The sequence below is a fragment of the Apostichopus japonicus genome, chromosome 9 (assembly GCF_037975245.1).
Source record: "Apostichopus japonicus isolate 1M-3 chromosome 9, ASM3797524v1, whole genome shotgun sequence".
NCBI lineage: Eukaryota > Metazoa > Echinodermata > Holothuroidea > Aspidochirotida > Stichopodidae > Apostichopus > Apostichopus japonicus.
In genome coordinates, this window is record NC_092569.1 from 22,930,570 (window position 1) to 22,950,899 (window position 20,330).

A 20,330-nucleotide genomic window follows, 5' to 3' on the forward strand; every position below is an offset into this window, starting at 1 on the left:
CTTATAATCTTTCTACACTCTAAACTTGTTTATTTGATGTTTTCTAACAATTGTTCTTTATATTTATAAAGACCGCACTTGTTTCCTTTTTATTTTTGAATGTTTTTGTTGATTTTATCTCAAGTTTTACTTCAATCCTTCCTATTTAAAAATTAGTTGAAATGTATTCAGGAAAATGAAAGTAGAGGGAAACTCCACGGTTTTCAGCGCGATAACAAAACTTCATTTAATAAAATGTTTTGCTAGTTTTACATTATCCATTTGTTATGTTATTTCGAAATCAAGGTAATTTAGATATTTCCATGTGTTCTTATATTAGTCATCTCGTCTGGCTTGTAGTTTTGCCCTCTTTACAAATTATCCAAAGGGTCGAAAATGGTGCGACACTCTCTTTCCAGTACTGTGAAAGAAAAACTAAGAGTCCAATGATTACAAAAGGGCCGACAAAGGACCACTTTCCATAAATCAAAGTGTACCTTTTGTCACTTTGAAAATAACGTGTTTGACATTGTTGTAATCTTAAAGATGAACCCCGCAAGTTCTTTGAATAATCAACAAGACTCCATTATCTGATGTTGAATACCAGGCATGTGAAGACGGAATACATAGGCCACTGTCATCCCGTGCCCCCCCCCCCCCCCCCCACCTCCCCACCTATGCCCTCCAATTTCTGTGAAATTCTTGAAGATGACACTCTCCTTTGAATTTGTAAGTCTCAAGGGGATTCATGTCGGAATATCACTCATATGTGTTATATTTCAAATACAGTAGTACGCTTTAAATATGTGCCGGGGTTCGTGGGGGTGATCAGGTGGGTTATCGCACTTAACTAGGAATTCGGAGAACGATAATTTCTAGAGTCGGGACAATCAAGCAGATGACAAAATGAACAATCACTACATCATATTCTTACATGGAGATGAGTTAGAAAGAATGAAAGTTATGCAGATTAATGGTAAGTTAGTGAGTCTGGTTGAATACGTACCTTTGGCAAATATTTAATTAAAGGAGTCTCCCAGAACCCTGGTTATATATGATCAACTTCGTGTGCATGTAAATGCTTCTTTCATTTTAGTAAGCAAATGTATCATCTAATTGTGTCAATGTTAAGATATTGATTCATGAATAAGAGGGCAATTATTCTGGTGATTTCGGTTGGTTGTGTTCTTTCTGCATAAACTATTGCGCTTTACTCTGGCAGTAGAACTGTTCTCTCAAACATATTACATAAACAACCCAGAAAGTAAATCGAAACGTATAAGATATCGTTCATAGTTAGGCGATGTCATAACATTGTCACTTGTGTTTATTCAATATAATCGCAACTTTTGGAAAGGAATATTACTGGTCAGTATACTGATGTATTTTTTTAATATATTTTATTTGCATCACTTCTTAGTATTCTCAGTGACATCATTACTAATAACATTTAAGAAAAATCGAATTCAATACCATTTTGGAAAACTCTGGACAAATTATCGAATGCCATCGAGTTTCCTGTGATTGTTGTATCCCTCTTAAATTGTTTTTCCGTCGTTTGATAGTTTGCCTTGGATTGCATTGGAAGGCTAACTAGTGTCTCTTTCCTTCACCTCCATCTTTTAAATATGCAAACTTCCACTAGCTTCGATATGTACTTCCTTGTGTAATATATGTTATTATATCGCCAACCGTTTCCTGTCCTTGTTACCTTGAAGACTTCAAATCCACTACTTTGATCATTGACTTGGCTGTATTTTCATTGTTGTTGTTGTTATACCGCAATCAGAACCGTGAAGATTCGTCCAGAAGATGCCGCGGTAATCATTGGACGAGTAGTCGCCGTTAAGATTGGAATAGCCGCAGGAATAGAAAGTTGTCTCATAGGCCGGATTTTTATTTGCGCAGCAATAGTAATAATAATAATAATTATAACAATAATTATAATAATAACTCTTAAGATGTGGACGACTAGAAGGACAATAATAATAACAATAATAATAATAACAGTCAGAGTAATCGTAGCCACCTGTAGCTACGCGGTCGCTGAATGAGTAGCAGTTGTTGGTAGAGCCCGTATTACTATCGTCTGGATACCACCAGCCACCTCGGTGTTTTTCTGCACAGTCGAAGGTGCTCGATCCATCGTTGTCTTGATCGTGCGTACTAAACCGATACCCTGAATTTGCTCCCATAGCATTGTTACCTGGAAGGAAATTAGCAAATACTGAATGAAGGTATTTTCTTGTAAAATACGAAGTTTTTTTTTTCCTTTTATATATACTGGACATTATTAAGTCACTTTAGGTTCGTTTGCTATAGTTGTCGGTTATAATTGCGTTTGTTATTTTGTTCGTTTAAGTTGGGCTTACGTTATATTTTTTGTGGTTTCATATACGAGTTCTAAATTATCGTAAGGGAGTTTACAATATTGAACAAAGGAGTCAAGTTTGCGAATTTAACTGGAGCGGTTCCAATTCTGTCAATTCGTCTGGGACCTCATTTGAAAACATCGTTAATTATGAAAATATATTTCTTAATGTCAATATTGTATTTATATTATTATTTATTTTCCTTCGACAAATATTAATTAATATTATAGTTGTGAGTGACAGATTAACAGAAATGTAAACGGTGCATTTGTTGAAGTGTTCACATTCGGCATTTTGTAAAATGTATAGTTTTGACTGTTCAATATATGCTAGGTGTTCAAATAAGAGTGAAAGAATTAAAGTGTTTGATTGTATCATTCATGTCATTATCTTCTCTCGTGATAACGTCTTATATTTCATACTGACCGATTAATTTAATATGATATCAACAAACTAATAGTTTACCATATGATTAAACATTTCTAACGATAAGAAATACGGCAAAAAATGCTCTTTAAGAATGTAACACGTAAAATTCGTCTCGACTGATCTCTTAAAAAATGTCCGAATTATTTGATACTTTTGTTGTTATTATTGTAATATCATTGGCCTTTCAATCAATGTAATGAAAAAATATTGCATGGTCAAATGAAACTTAATTTTCTTTTGTTTGAAAATGATAAAGTCGTTTTTTAAAGAAACTAATTTAATTCACTGTTTAATAACATATTTCAATCACAAAGTAAGCTAAAATGCTGCAGCAGTTCTTAGGTTTCCAGAATGGTTATAATTTCTTTACGTTTTAAGCTCGACAAGGTCTGGGTGAAATTGCGAGAAAGCAGACGCTACTAACTAAATAATAGTTGTTGATATGATATATCATGATGTTACAACAATATATCATTTTACCAGCACGTGCTAAAGTGCAAAGAAAATTATACAATGAGCAATACGCACGGGACTCTAAACTCGACGTCTAATACAGTTCTACATTGGTATCAACACTAGATTTATGACCTGAGAATATGTAAGAGTACAAATTCTAGAGTGTGAGTATGACTACAGGTAGTTATGCTAGAATGATATTACGTAATGACTACAAGTCTGCGTATAATTGACATTAAGCACAATACATACCAGCATTTCCATGGTAGTCACCCAATGATAATTGGTATTTGTCTCCCTCGTTACTGATACTGAAAGATGAATATCGGCTGTGGTATGTTGATCCTTCCGTGTTTGTCTTTTCTATTAGAAGTTCGTAGTTTGTGTTTGTTTGTTTTGTCAAACTGTATATTTTGTCGTTGCCAATCCAGTGGTCTCCTGTGAGAATTCCAAAACCGTTTTTGTACTCATTCCAGTTTTGATAAAAGTTGACGGAGCTACTTGTACGTCGTTGCAAAATCTAGAATGAGAATCAAAGAGTTTATCGGTTGGAGGTGAGTAATATATGAAAGATCTCATTTGTACTACAATAATTTAAGTAAATTAACTGGTGAAGGTTAACATCCGATTGGAGTTAAGCGATAGGAAGATAGATCAATTTAATCAAATAATTTATTCATTTAATTAAAATGCTAGTGAACGAAGTCCTGTTATATGCGAAAATAAACAGTTAACATTTTTTTTTTTTTTTTCAATAGTTAAAACTTACTGTCCAACCACCACTAGACATTTCACAATAAACTTCAAAACCAGAACTTCCAGCGGGATAAATGGTATATGCTCCGTTATTTGTTCTGTTTGCTGCATACAGATCAGAACAATCTATCGGTCCACTACGGGTACATGTAAGACCATCGCCTTCAAACCATTCGTTACAGTAACATCTACGGACATCATTCCGCTCCTCGCAGGTTGCGTCTGCGCTACAACTGTAACTCTCACTTGTCAAGTTGTTACTGTTGCAAGTTATCCGTAAAGAACAGTCAGAATTAATGTATGATTCACCTTCCTGGGAATGATAAATGTTAAACGACATATTTCAGTGAAAGTAAAATCAATGTTTATTTGGTACAACGCTTGATAACGCTCTTTGAGTAAAACTGAATTTCTACTATTAAATGATCGTGAGCGTTTTATATATGTTAGGTAAAGTTCATCATTCTGGGTGTAATTGTTTTGGATGCCTTGTATTTTGCTAGGTCTCAATTAGAAGACTTTTGCAAGAACAGGTAAAACCGAAATAGAAGTGAAAATCTATATCATCAATAATTATGAGAATTAATAACATATAAAATAAAAAGTAAGGTCAATCAATTGAAATCCAAGATTTTATGTTAAAGTGTACTTTTCATTTTATATATTAAGACTTGTGAACGGCATCAAATAAACTTACTGCTAATACGAAGCCTTCTTTTTCGACGTAACAGCCACATTGCTCTTGAGGTATGCAGTTGTCTCCAAGCACCATGTGGTTTGCTGGACAAAGACATCTCTCTGGATCCGCTGGATTCGGTATGACACAATCATTCGGATTCTCACAAGTTCTTTCACATGTATTGTCATAATTATCCTTGTTGGATGAGCACCAGGTAATGGGTAAATCTGCAGAAATTAATTCCACAACCAGTTAATCCTAGCTTGAAGTGTTAACTCGCTGTTGTGACATTACGTTATTAGATCATCGTGTTACCAACGTAATGCTCTGGCCGCTCAGAAGATTTGCTGATTGTTAACATAGGATTAAATATAAGCGGGATTTTTTATTATTAAATTAAGGCTCATTCAACTTATACTTATTTAAGTCACACATACAAAATAATATGACAATTTCAAGTATTCGACTATGGGAATCTATAAATATTGTTGTGTATCATAATCATTTCCTCCATTGGAACTTTCCTTTCTGCATTCTTTAATTTTCGTTTTGACTACAAAAGTATGGAGAAAATCATTAAAAAAAAAGTCTAACCTGTTATTCCCTCGACAACACCAAGACTTGTTATAGAATAATTCCCCCATTCATCGGCAATGCGGAAGTTGTCGTATGTCAAGGAATATGACTGGCCTGCATAATTCTCTAGCTCGATGAGCAGCTGGTACCTCTTTTGGTTTATCAAGTGAGCTAACTTTTCATTACCAATCAGAAATTCACTGCCTAAGAAACCAATTCCGTTTTTGTATTCGTCCCAGGTTCGATTAAAACCGATGGATCCATCAAGACGTCGTTGTATGACCTGAAGAATGCAAAAGATAGGTAGACAACTAACGGATACATTGCATTATCTTATGAACTAAACCGTATAGCCAATACGTGCGGCTCACATCAAGTACGAATAGGATAGAACACATTTGTGATATTGTGTTATATATTATGTTTATACATATTTAGAACACTACTATAGGTGTGCACAGAAAACAAGTTCTCTAATCGTACGAAAAGTCAATGTAATTACACTGAGTAGTTTTGTTTTGATATTAGGCTTCAAATAAACATACCTCGTACAAGGTATATCACCAAACACAATGTAAAACTAAAATGGACTGAAAATGCCAATGTGTCCTATAAAGTGTGTCTCGGAGGGTAATGTATGTGATTGTAAGTGTTCGCGTCTTGAAATAGTTTACTTACTGTCCAACCTCCAGATGTAGTGTTTTGATCACAATATGTCTGAAATGGTTCCGGATACTGGTCAGGTTTAATCAGGTATACACCGGATTTGGCGTTGGTAGAAGAGCATTGGTTAAGTACTTCATGACAATCCCTTGGATACTCCGGAGTTTGGAATAGAAAATACTGCAAGTCTAGCACCAAAATATTGTAAAGAAGAAGATGAGAAAAAATCGTAAAACTGTTTCAGGTACAGTTCCATATGTAAAGAATTATTTCAAGAGAAATATAATATATGGCTACATTGCAATAGATTTGTTTTAACTACACAGTAAACATGACGTGGTAACTACCATGAACCATAAAAAAAGGTATTCAAACATTTTCGGCTAATATTCATAGAGGCTAATATGAGCAAGTATATTTTATTTGAAAAGAAAATCTGACGCAAAGAACTACCGTGAATCTGTGACGACATGGTCACAGAAGCAAACATGATTAGTAATAGCTTTCCTCGACAAGAGGGTATGATTTGGACCTATTTTCAGCTTACAACAATCTAAGGTTTATCAACACTGACTTGGGATTTGAAAGTGCCAAATTATTGAACAAGCCTACAGTATACAAAGTCAAAACAAAGTGCGTGTTTTGTCCCTTCTGTTACTGTTACTTGCCATTTAGCCTCTGAAGAAGATCCTTCTAGGATCGAAACGTCAGGCCAACTTACTTTGCACAAATTACTAACAAATATGAATAAATATAATCTGAACTATTTTTATTGCTTGAAATAAATATTGACTAATGACTTGTATTTCTTTCAGTTTTATTATCGCTGAGTATCTATAATTTACCCCAATCAGCGCTAAAACTACTTCAATACACAATGCAAGGAAATTATTGAGAATTGTAAATTATTATTTATCTTACAAATTGAAATAGGAGAAAGTACCACATATGAAGTACATCCAGATGGTTCCTTTCTATATTAAACTTTTTCCAAATTATGATTTAGATAACAAATTTATGTTAATTGGTTAGCTTTCGGAAGTTTATATTAACCGTTACCCTTACAGAACGAAAACTTACTTGAATCGTTGACTCTTGTGCTTGACGATATCTGAGGTAACAAAAAATTAAGGAAATGTACGATTAAGCAAAGTACATTCTGAAGAAACAATATCGAGTGAAGAAGGTTGTACGAAGGTCAATGTATCACAAAAAACAGGCCATACGCCTATCTATTACACATTCATTTTAACATATACTATCATTTTAAGTTTAAATATACAAAATAGAATTGAATAGCCTCTTAAAATACAATCTGATTTCGCTTTTGATTCAAATAAATGAACTATTTCCAACTTGACAATTATTATCGAAAAAGATGATAAGAACGGAAAGAAAATTTCACATTCTAAAATCTAAGCAGTAATAGAATGTTTCGCAATCTTAATATTTCTTTAACTTTGATTTTACTGCTTATAAGCATAGCTTATATAAAAGTAGGTTTTATTGAATAGCTTTAATTGTTTCAAAATATGATTATATGTCTGTTTGCATGTCTTCTAATACTTCTTATTTATCATTACTATACATAAAACAATCATAAGTCACCATACACTAACTTAATTAAACGATCATAACTACGATAAGCAGATGAAAGTAATAATTCCCTGTGCATTATGCTAATTGAAATGTAAATGACATATTATATGAGAAAACGAAAAAAAACCTACAATATATAGTTGAAAGAAAATTAAAAGTACAAACATCAGCATTATCCTAGTGGTGTTCGTATAGTAAGTTAAGTGCAATTATCTATAGCGGGAAACTTGATATATTATGCTAATGAGGTACTTATACACTGGGACAACGTGCAATTTACCCTCAAAAGCTTGAAAATAGCCAAGTTTTGAAAATATGCCCAAAAATAGAGCAACCACAATTGAAAATTCATCCGTTGTGAAGAAGAGTATTGTTTGTTTCAATACGTACAAGCCACTTGATTGACTTGGACAAGCATCAACAACACAATATATCTTTTTGTCTTCAACATCACAAAACACGTATACGTTTTACGCCCCAGCTACTGAAGCTAATTGTCAACATTCGTTCGCCTGAAAGCTACAACTGTTGCAACAACTTTTTGCGACAACAACGTTTTGCTCATAGAAAATATGTCGATATTTTTAGAAATATTGTACTCAGAACGTATGCAATAACTAAGGCTTTCAATGTACACACATTATGCAGAGTTATCTGTAACCTACAAAAACATTGAAAAAGTAATATTTTATATTTTTATAAATAAAAAAAAACAAGTTTAAGATCGGAGTAGAAAATATTTGGGCAAAGTGTAACACATGTATGACGATTCACGCTCAATCAAAATAACCTCATGTATAATAAAAAAGACAAGTTAGCGTATCCATAACGAAAACTGTTTTGATTACCCTTTGTCTACATCAGCAAAAGCGGATACTCTTTTGGCAACTTTACGTGTACTGTATCTATTTAAGACAGAACACCATTCTTGAAAGCCCAACAACATCCCCGTGAACCCAGCTCCCATGAAAACACATCCTTGTTTATAACAAAACGTGCATGAATATTTGTTTTTTACCTTTTTTTGGCGTAATTCTCTGAAGTATCCTAAGTCAAGGATAACACATAATATCATAACGACACATATTTTTCTTTTCTTCCCTTGATATAAAAGGAAGTGTCATTTGACGCCTGTACGCAAAGCTTTGTATGAAAGAAAGTAAGATACTACATTGAAGAAGGAAATAATTCAGATATATTGCATAAAATGCCTGATCCGTCTAATTCAGTAAAACATCACATTTATCCTATTGAATATAACACATTAGAATTAGTTAGTATTTTATTTGTTCATTGGTTCACGACAACTCTTACCTGGTTTACACGTGATGAGATCATCCGATAACTCGTTAATTAAGTATGTTGGGAGAAAGAAGCTAATGATATACCAGTCGTGCAAAAATTCTTCTCTAAAACGATATTTTTGTCAAAGTAATTATTATAAAATCTAAGTGTTAGAGTAAACGATATCTGTTAACTTTAAAGGAAATGATAGGTAACTGTTCAACAACCACATCAAATTTCAAATATGACTTCTTGTAAAACAATCTATAGATTTTCTGTCAAGTTATATCCATTTTGAAAATTCTTGGCAATCAACATCATCTGGATTCCCTCAAAACAACAGGATTTTGAATAATAGCCGTTCTTGTCTACGTGATCACGTGTTGTATGGTAACATTTTCCATATTTTTTTAAATTATAGACTTTGCAAGGAAGAAACGAGGAAATGATGGATACAAGCCTGTCTTGTCGACAACGTGGCAAAAAAAGCTCTGAATCATAAATTATAACCTTTCTACAGTTTTGTTCTTTTAAAAAACAGAATCAGGAAATTTAAAACGGAAACGCACAGCGTGAAGGCATACGAATTTATTCATTGTTTTGTCTGGGATAATTGAGTAGTGTTAATAAACAAGTCTGTTTACTATTTTCCTTTATCTTGACATTGGTTTGGTACAATTTAAAAAAAAAAAATTTTGGAATGAATCTTTTTTTATTATTGTGGGTTAGTCGACGATCTTTCTGTTGTTATAGGCAAAATTTCAAAACTAACAACGTTTCACAGTGACTTTTTTGTATTATACTTTATTCTCAATTTCTTATCACTTTCCATAACATTTAGGTTAACATTTTCGTACTTTATTTTTAGTTTTAAAGCGGTGTTTCGTGCAAACTTGTTACAAAAATGTTGGCTATTAGAATAACTATATTTAGTTGATGGTTATTGCATTGATAACGTCAAAATCATCCATATGATAAACGCACGTGACCGAATCGAAAATATTATTAACAGATGCATGTGTAATACAATACAATGACCGCCAGAAGGAAACAAGACATTGGAGAACAATCAGTGTTACCTTAACCCGGAAATCGTCAGGAAAACAATTGAAATTAAGAGGTTGATACATTTTAAGAAGGAATATTAAGATTGACATTGCTTGGTCATGAAAAAAAAAAGTTTCAAGACAAAATACAGAATTATTAAGATAAACAGTTTGTACATAAAACTATTAGAGACGATGTATCAGTATTGAGCTAGTACAAAAAGGGGTTACTTGGCTTACAAATATCGGTTGCCTAATTACCTGTATCAAATATAAGGTGTGTTGGGGATGTTTGGCAAATAATTGTTGATCCTTGTAAGATACATTCGTTTCCTCTTGTGTATTTGCATGGTGAACTGATCAATATTTATTCGTTCGTATGCCTACGTGCCTGTTTTGAATAGTGTATTACATAAATGCGTCTATTCTGTTATATTTTACAGATACCTGCACAGAGGACAAATTTGAAAGTTGTTGTCAGATATACATATATTGTAATACTTAACATATTAACACTTTTGTGAACGAGAATTTGAAAGTGCTTGGAATTCTCTAATTTTGAATTGATCTAGTACTGTTTTTGTAGTGTAAACTTGGTTGTTAAATATTGCACACATAAACTGTTACAATACTGAGGTTTTCTGAGCTCGTTTTGTCAAAAAAAGAAAGAAAACATTTAAGCTACACTGCGTAAAGCTGCCATTTTTATGTACACGAAAAACCCATCAATACATTATGTTCACATATTAAACGTCTGTTTATTAGGAATTATGCTTCTTTCAAATATTAAATCCAACAGATTGATAATATCAGTATAAAGTTGTAAATATAGCAAGTTGGATATTAAACTGCTTCAAAAGTTTATTTACATTTCTGTATGCATATTTATTCTTTAAAAAATCAAAGCTGAAATTGATCTATTTTATCATACTAGTTGGGCAGTCATTTTGACGGAGAGATACATTTTGTATTCGGAAAATGTAGAAATTTTTATGAATCGACAGAACAAATTGTCACCGTGAAGGAATAACTTCACAAGTTGTTTTATGATATTGTTACTTGTTCTATACATTTTCATTTTAAGCTTCATGCGATATTTTCTTTGATTAACAAATTATTGGTTAACAAGTCAATCATAAAGTCATTTTCCTAGCGTAGGTTTATGGTTACTTAATCATATGTAGGGTTTTGAAACCCATGTGCTCTCATTACAAGGCCGTTTAGGTTTCTTGTGAAACAATTTATAGAGTTTGTGTAAAATTATATCCATTTTGAAAATTCTTGGCAATAATACCTCGTCTAGACTCAATAACAACAACACGATTTTGAAAAATAGCCGTTCTTGTCTACGTGATCACGTGTTGTATGGTAAAGTGTTCAATAGTTTTAATAAAAGACTTTGCATGAAGAAACGAGAATATGATAGCTTCAATCCTGTGTTGTCGACAACGTGGGGAAATAGCTCTGAATCATAAATGACAACATTTCTACAGTTTTTGTTCTTTTAAAAAACAGAATCAGGAACTTTACAACGGAAACGCACAGCGAGAAGATATATACATATATTTATGTTTTTTTCTGGGATGATTGAGTAATGTTAATGAACAAGTCTGTGTTACTGTTCTACCTTTTCGTGACATTGTTTTGGTAAAACTTAAAAAAAAAAAAAACTTTCTTAGAATGAATCTTTCTTTCTTATTATCGGTTAGTAGACGCACTTTCTGATGCTACCGTCACAAATATCAAAACTAAAAACTTTTCACATTGATTTTTATTTTTATTTCTACCTTATTTCCTATCACTTTCATAACATTTAGTCTATAATTATCGTACTCTATTTGTATTCTTAACGGAAAGTTTCGTGCAAAATTCTTTCATGTATGTCGACTATTTAAATATTCACATTTAGTTGATGATTATTACATTGACATGCGTTAAAAAATCATCCCTATGGTTAACGCACATGACTGAATCAAATACATTTTTAACAGATATTTAATTTTGACATATTAAACTTCTGTGTCTAAGAAATAATTTTTTGTGGAATACTAAATCCAACATATTGATCATATCAGTATAACGTTGTAAAAATAGCAATTTAGTAATTAAACTAATTTAGAACTTTAATTATCATTTCCGCATGCATATTTGTTCTTTTAGAAAATTAAAAGCAGAACTTTATTTATTTTATCATACTAGTTCGGCAGTAATTTTGACGGAGAGATAAATGTTGTATTCGTAAAATATGAATTATTTTATGAATTGATGGAACAAATTGTCATCGTGAAGGAATATCTTCTCAAGTTCTTTCTTGACATTGTTACTTGTTTTATACCTTCGCATTTTAAATTTCATCCGATATTTTCTTTGATAAACAAATGATTAGTTCACAAGTTAATCATAACGTTATATTTCTTAGCATAGGATAATGGATATTCAATCATATGTAGGGTTTTGAAACCCTTATGCCCTCGTTACAAGACCGGCTGTGCACTCAATATGGACGAGAAACTTGTTGTATTATAAACAGAATTGTGTGAATTTGAGATATATATTAGTGATAACATTTAGACATTTCCATATATGTATACGTATTTTGTAGGTTTCAAAGTTCTTCTCCAAAGATATTCGTCTTGATTTTTAATAGTTTAGCCTCTAAAAAGACATGTCAAAAATAGATGTTCTGCCTAGTAAAATTCAGTTGTAGATTTTCTTTTTACGCGTTTGTTGGATTCTCAAAAAATCAATGATGTAATTCATAATTGGGTATCAACTAATGATACAGGATTGACAGTACGAATAGTGGGGCTATCAGCAGAAAATATAAGGGTAAGATAATAAATGCAATAAAGTAATAAAGAGAGATAATTGTGTGCAGAATAATGCTCGATAACGCACAACATTTACACACAAAAACATATCTCAATTTCAAAAAAGTTACAGTTGAATAGAGCCGATAGCTCACCAATCGTAATATTCTCTACAAATACTCGACGTAACAAGTCAGCGCAGATAGACCGTTGTTTTATTTTATATGTAGAAAGACGTACAGGAATTTGTTAATCTGAAGTTAATGAAATACTGAGTACCAAATTGTAAATCAGTGAAAAAAATTAAACAAGTAAAACAAATCAATTCAATTTTACTTTGAAGAAATTAATTTCATTTTATTAATATTTTAGAGACTTACCCGAAAACCATTTGAGTTTAAAAGCAGCAACACCGCAAAGACGAAAAAACATTTGCTTCGAAGTTCTGCCATTGATCCAACACGAAAGAGAGAAAAAATGGTGCACGAAATAAAGGAGATACTTGCTGACCTTCTGAGACAGTGACAGAAGTAATGAACGTGAAATCGTTACACAAGGAGGGACCTTCATACGTACGGATGTCCAATTGCACCACGTTATATATCAGTCGGTCACATTTAAGAGCCATAATTTATGTTATGCAATCTAGTGTGTCCCATATCGACATCTGTATTTAATGTAAGTGTCATTATTATTACAGGATAAATATGTGCTTTGTTCACTTAGAAGCTCCTTTATCTCGAATCGTTAGTTAGAATTTAAAACTCGCGATTTTACCACAAGGAATGAAAAGAATGGTTGTTTAAATCCCACATAATAAATGTCAAATTATCTGTATATTGACCATTACTGAATTAAATGACTAGATTGTCATTGTCTTAAGCTTGCCACATATCTTTACGAATTAACAAATATTAAGTCGAATGTGGAAGGCAAATGATAAGCACTAAGAACCGTGTTTGTCCGTCGTTTACTGATATGGGACATCATGCATGCAAAAGACGCTCTCAACGTATTAACATACTTTAACACCAAATCGCTCGGAATAGTGAGATATCGATATCAAACAGCACCTTTCGGATATTAGACGAGTCACAGGAATTGTTATTTCTGCTGGCCTTCAGGGAATAGAGTATTTCTATTAAACGATGTGGTTTTGTTCTTATTTACTGGGGTATTAAAAATTATCAAAAATTTGGTTAAAACAACAAAAATAATGTTGTTTTTCCACCCGATATTCATGGCTCGTACATTAACTACTATTTATGTCTTGTAACAAATGTTTTAACTGATAGTTATTGATGCACGGTTGTGGGACATAACAGTAGTTGCTGTGCCAACCATTAGGTGCGAGTTCTTTAACACACGATTCGAAAATGAAGTCGTATCTAGTCTTTTTATGCTATCAGCAAGCCTATGGGTATACCGGAACATTGCATTTCTTCGTTCTCGGAATGACGAATTGGCGTAGTTTATATAGAGTTGTGAACTGGAATCAAACGGTACAGTACCTACTTTACTTCAAACACATATCTAATGCAGTAACCACTAGTGCCACGTGTAACACATGTTACTACCTTTCATGTCCCACAACCGTGCATCATTAATATTTACTTTGTGTTCGTAACACGGTAACATGTGTTACAGGTGGCACCAGTACTTACTGTGCTACTTATGAGCATCGGTGGGTTTTTATACATATTATTATATTTTTTGTTACAATCTCACTCATGCAGTAAACTGTTGAAATGATGTAATTCACTTTAAATGATCATAACCAGGAACTACCCATTTCATACGCAAATTGATAGACACCATAATATTTATTATGATTCGAAATACCTTGACTGCTTTAACGTTACACAATCATTTACAGGTAATGCCTTTAATTTTTCTTGCTGGTATGTACAAGCTGCTATATGATATACAACGTGGCTGGCAATCGTATGATATCACGTGACTGAGCCACGTAGCACTGTCCCACGTGTTCGATATGATGACATCTTAAGGAAATACATCTTGAATGATGACGAATCTTGGGTGGACTCTTTACTGCAATGATACAAAGGCAATTTGTCAGACGTTATTATCTGTGCCAAGAAATCGGAGTCCATACTTCCTGTGTTCACTCATTTGCATACCCTTCACCATATAACCTAGTATAGGTATATCACCTATGTTGTGATTACATGATTGTATTCAGGTTGTGGTGACAGAGGATGAGAGTTAAGTATAATATAAGCCAAATAAAAGAGATCACATTATATTTTACTGTTTCTGACAAAATGTTTGACACTGGGCTAAAATGTTTACTGGTAGTTAGAAACAACCAAATGGTTTTACTCGCATATGCCGTGAGTAACACTGAATGATATTGATGGGTGTATAGAACATGATGATTTAGTCAAAATTGTACAAACATATATCTTGATTATCTCTAATTGTAATACAACAAGGAAGTTGGCGGTCTCAACGACATGTCGGAGTAGAGCCATCACATCATACTTATTATAATTGATAAGCGTTCATTCAAACACATTTATAGCATTATTTAAGTTAATTTGCCAATTATAACTCATTGTCGGAATATTATTAAATTTCTCTCGTGTTCTTCATGATTTTGTCCCATTCCGTCTAGGTTTTTTTTTTTTTTTTTTTGTACAGAGTAGCCCATGAAAGTATTTACCATTATTGTTGCTGAAAAACTTCTGGATTAATATAAATAAATAAATACCATTCCAAAGACGTTTAGAAAATTTCTAACTGCTTATGTTTGTGTTATGTCGCACCCTCTAACACAACAAAGATCACTTTGAAGTACTGGTAGCAATTTGGTAATACAATATACGGCGTCACATACTGCTTGCAATTCCTGTAATCGGACATATCGATTTTCACCGAAAATAGGATAAACAAATAAATATTCATGGATATTTGTCAATTACCAATCACATATATGTGAATAAAGATGTTTTGATTTCAAGTGTCATTTATGACACCTTTGTTTATATAATAAAATTGTACAGTGATGAGTGAGATTGGGATACATTAGGAATATGGGATATTGGAAATGGTTCTGTTAAAGTTCTAAAACAAAACACAATTGGAAGAGCCCCCTCTGATCGATTCCTGAGGGTAAATGGATCGGGGAAGAACCTTCACATCATATACTCTATGAAATATTTTGTTGTGGAATTGATAAACGATTATCCAAAGACATTTTTCCACCTTTATTTTAGCAATATCCGTCATATATATTCAATCATTTTCAATCAATTAGTTAACATTGTCGGAATTTTGTATACGTTGTTATAAACTTCATCTCGTGCGATGATGCGTGAGGGATAAGAGGTATTGAAAATGGCTCTGGTAAAGTGCTAAAAATATTCCCATACAGGTTCATCAGCTCATTAATTGATATGGAAATACGACCGGTGTAAATGTGAATCTGTCAGAAAAATCCTCAACGTTTTTGAAGTATAATTAATATTAGAATATAATGAAACCGCTTTTCTAAGGACCGATTACTTTATGTATAACGACTTTTAATAGTATTCAGTATATCGGTATTCAGCATAGGCGTAGGAGGCTGGGGTTGCCGGCTGCTCCCCCCCCCGACCAAATGTTTTTTTGAAAATTCGGGCAATATGCTGAGAGTTTTTTCGGGGCCCCCTCCCCCAAATCAATTTGGGCTCTTACGCCTATGGTATTCAGAAATGTGATAGGTCGGTTATTTTTAAGGCTTTTGGAATCCTTTCCGGCTTTTAAAATAAGATTAACAGTACCTGTTGACTGCTAATTCCACAAAGTTCCATTGAGGTAACTATGGTTAAAATCGTCTAATAAAGTTTGACCCATCACTGGCCAAAATTTCTTATAAAAGTTAACCTACAGACCATCAGAGCCTGGGGCTTTGTCATTTACCAACGAGAAAAGATATTGTTTACATTCATTTAGGGAAAGAGCATCTCCACATAATTCAGAATATTTCTACACTAAGAGATTTGTTTGGAAGATTTCCGAGGAAGCTCTTGCCAAGCTAGTGCTCGCACTTTTATAAAGAGGGGAATAAAACATTTTCATTTATTTCAATATCTCGTGTTTTTCAGTCAAAAAACTAGCCGTTTTTCTTCTGAAATTTCCGAATTAAACAATAAGTTTTGAGCCCAAAAAATACTTGGTATTTTTGTCCCCCTTCTGAACCCATCTAGCCCTAGATCTAACGATTGTGACTTATAGCTTCTAATTATAAAATCCTAGAAGCTCTTGAATTAGAAACTCAAGTTGTGGGCGAATAAAAGCGGTGTCGGAAATATACAGCTGCTGTTCTTTAAAAGAAATCTTTGAAAGTAGCTCACCTTTCTTCTGACTGCGCATTTTGACCTTGGTTTTAGCGAAAACCGTACTATTTCTTTTAATACACTATTTTAAAGTACTCCCATCGTTAAGATGGGTTCGGAAATGCAATGTTGGACAAGTTTTCACTAATAAGGTCACAAATGAGGATAACAAAATTATGATCATTTTGAAGATCATAATTGAATTTCCAGTAGCCGTGGCCTCTGTTTTCAGAATAAATAGTTAGACTTGGATTAACCGTAGAATCGTCGGACTGGATACCGGGAGATAAGGTAATGCCTTGTTTACAATACTAGAGGTTCCTTAAAAGAAGAAAGAAATCTAACCTACAATGAAATGCCAGGAGTTACGTTAGAACTCCATGTAAACTTTGCACAACGGATTTCAACGGATGAGATGAAGATACCCATCAATGCAATACATTCATAACGTGCCTTACCGTTATTATTTTGCTGACCACTGATTTTGTCTAGTTGGAAATTGAATTAGAATTTCCCCCAAAAAAATAATGGAATCGCAGTAAAAAGAATTTGCTGTGTTGGTGATCTCTGTAAAGAACTATTGGGTGTCGATGCATGAGGCATATATAGCAATTAAAGTAAGAACAATGTTGTGAATCACGATATCAATAATAATGTATCTACCGCACTTATGGATGTCTTTCTTGATAACAGTAAAATCTAAGTTCGGTTTGAATAAAAAAAAACAACCTCCACCCGACTACAAGAAAACCTTTGTTATAATCTTAATACGCTTTGAGCCTTTGTTTAGTTTACTGTTTCCTTACAGTTGTCATTTTGTAATGTTTTTGTTTTATGTTCTCAATATTCTGAAGGGGGGACATGGCGAGAAAATTTCCCATATTTGCTACATTTTAACAAAGCGCATCATCAACAAAACTGTGCTTATCATGAGTCTGGACCGACAAAGGTTGGCGGGGATGTTCTAGTGTTTATCGCACTTGAGTAGGAATTTGTTGAACGGTCGTTAATGTATTTCTGAAAAGCAGATGGCAAGTTCAACGAATGCTACATTATATTCATACGTGTTCGATAGAGTTAGTGAGAAAGAGGCCAATACAGATTAATGACAACGTTAGTGACTCTGGTGGAGTAGTTAGTTTTGTCAAATAATGTCGCCCAGAACGTTGGTTGTATATGATCGTGTGATTGTAAACGCTTCTTTAGCATATGAAAAGCTAATGCATGACCTTATTATTTCACTGTTAGGTGGTTTCGGTAGGTTGTTTTCTTTCTGAATATAACAGAACGTTTTAATCTGGTGTAAAGACAGTAAAACCGATTCTTCAGACATAATAATTCAACAAAACAGAACACATCTAAATGTATAAGACGTTCCAAGGCGATGTCATAAAATTGCAATATATGAAAACAATATTACAAGTCAACATACTGATGCCAAGCTTAAATTTATTTTATTTTGCGTCATTGTACATTATTCTCAGTGATTTAAGATAATATTTAAATAAAAACATTTTGAATAAATGCATTAATCGAAAAAGTGACAAAGTATGAGAGTATCAGACGGCATCGAGCTCCATGCAGTGCTAACTATTCCCCTGGTAAGTTGATGCACCGTCAATTATATTTTTCCCCATAACATATTATAACATTGGAAGTCTACAGATGATCACCTTTGCATAGACCTGTCTCATGTTAAGGATAATGTACATGATATGTAATGACTATACAAGGCTGTTCGACTAATTGCTGTCTTTTTTTTTCACTTTGGTTTTCTTATTCTATTAATCTTCGACAAAACGTTATTTAACATATGTTGTAATTTTTTCGATCCGTGTTACCTTAAATATTTCTAATATACTACATTGATATTTTCCCCAATAACATAATATAACATTGGAAGTCTACAGATGCTCCCCTTTGCATAGACCTGTCACATGTTAAGGATAATGTACATGATATGTAATGACTATACAAGACTGTTTGACTTATTGCTGTCTTTTTTTTTCACTTTGGTTTTCTAATTCTATTAATCTTCGACGAAACGTTATTTAACATATGTTGTAATTTTTCCGATCCGTGTTACCTTAAATATTTCTGATATACTACTTTCATCATTGACTTGGCTGTATTTTCATTGTTGTTGTTTTTATACCGCAGTCGGACCCGTGAAGATTCTTCCAGAAGATACCGCGGTTATCGCTGAACGAGTAGTCACCGTTGAGATTGGAGTTGCCGCATGAATAGAAGGTTGTTTCATAGATCGGGTTTATGTTTGCACAACATCTTTTTTTGTAGTTATTATATGTGTAACAAAAATAATAACCACAGCCATCACAATCATAACATTTGAAATGTGGATGACTAGAAGGACAATAATGAGAACTGCCACAGTCATTATGACATTTACAACCAGAGTACTTGTATCGACTTGTAGCTTCGCGTTTGCTGAATGTGTAGCTGTGGTTGGAAGAGCCCGTACTACTATCATCTGGATACCACCAGCCACCTCGGTGTTTTTCTGCGCAGTCGAAGGTACTCGATCCATCATTATCTTCAGTGTGTGTACTCAATCGATGCCCTGAATTTGCCCCCATAGCATTGTTACCTGGAAAATAACAAATAATTAGGGAATGCATTCTATTGTTATTTTGTTCCAATTATGACCGTTCGTCTATGAACTTTAGTTAATAACACCGTTAATTACATCAATAGTATAATTCATACCATTATTTCAACTATTGCAACGAATATTTTATAATAAAGCAATTTTGAAGGTTCGTGAGAGATGAGTAGAAATGTAAACATCTAACGATTTGAAGTACACATTTTCTGCTTATTGAAAAGTAAAGTTTTAACTTTGCAGCATAGTAGGTTTGCATATAAGAGGAAAAGTTGTTTAGTGTTTGATTTTTTTATCTTTGTAATCATCGACTCCAGTGAAACGTCCTATATTTCATCTGACGTTTTTACTTTTATTTAAGACCGATGAAATACTGATTAACTTTTATCTGATGATACAGCGATAAAGACGATACAGATGATACAGCTCATAACGATATGATCCAAGTCAGGTACTGCTCTTTGGGAAGGTAAAACATGCAATTTTTTGTGGACTGATCACTCAACAAAATGTCGCACTGTTTGATAATTTTTTTGGTTTTTATTGTAGTATTATTGGCTTTTAAATAAATTCCATGAAGTAATATTGAATTGTCAACTGAATCTTAATTTTCTTCTCGTTCGGAAACGATAACGCATATTTACTGAAATTCAATGATATAACTCTTTAATAATATATTTCAATAACAAAGTAAACTGTTGCATCGCTTCCATTCTAG

At 33.2% G+C, this 20,330-nt stretch overlaps 2 protein-coding genes across 2 annotated transcripts in view; one reads left to right on the plus strand and one right to left on the minus strand.

Moving 5' to 3' along the window:
- The window catches only part of LOC139974004 (uncharacterized), a 222,187-nt gene that overhangs the window by 14,759 nt on the left and 187,098 nt on the right, over positions 1-20,330 (plus strand). The window lies entirely within an intron of this gene.
- LOC139974001 (uncharacterized) lies at positions 1,264-13,116 on the minus strand. Its single transcript, XM_071980913.1, has 8 exons — positions 13,030-13,116; positions 6,991-7,021; positions 5,926-6,098; positions 5,266-5,530; positions 4,690-4,898; positions 4,006-4,305; positions 3,489-3,756; positions 1,264-2,185 (listed from the first exon to the last, which is right to left on the minus strand). Exons 1-8 carry the CDS (start codon positions 13,099-13,101, stop codon positions 1,719-1,721), a joined length of 1,785 nt encoding a protein of 594 aa, XP_071837014.1. The 5' UTR covers positions 13,102-13,116; the 3' UTR covers positions 1,264-1,718.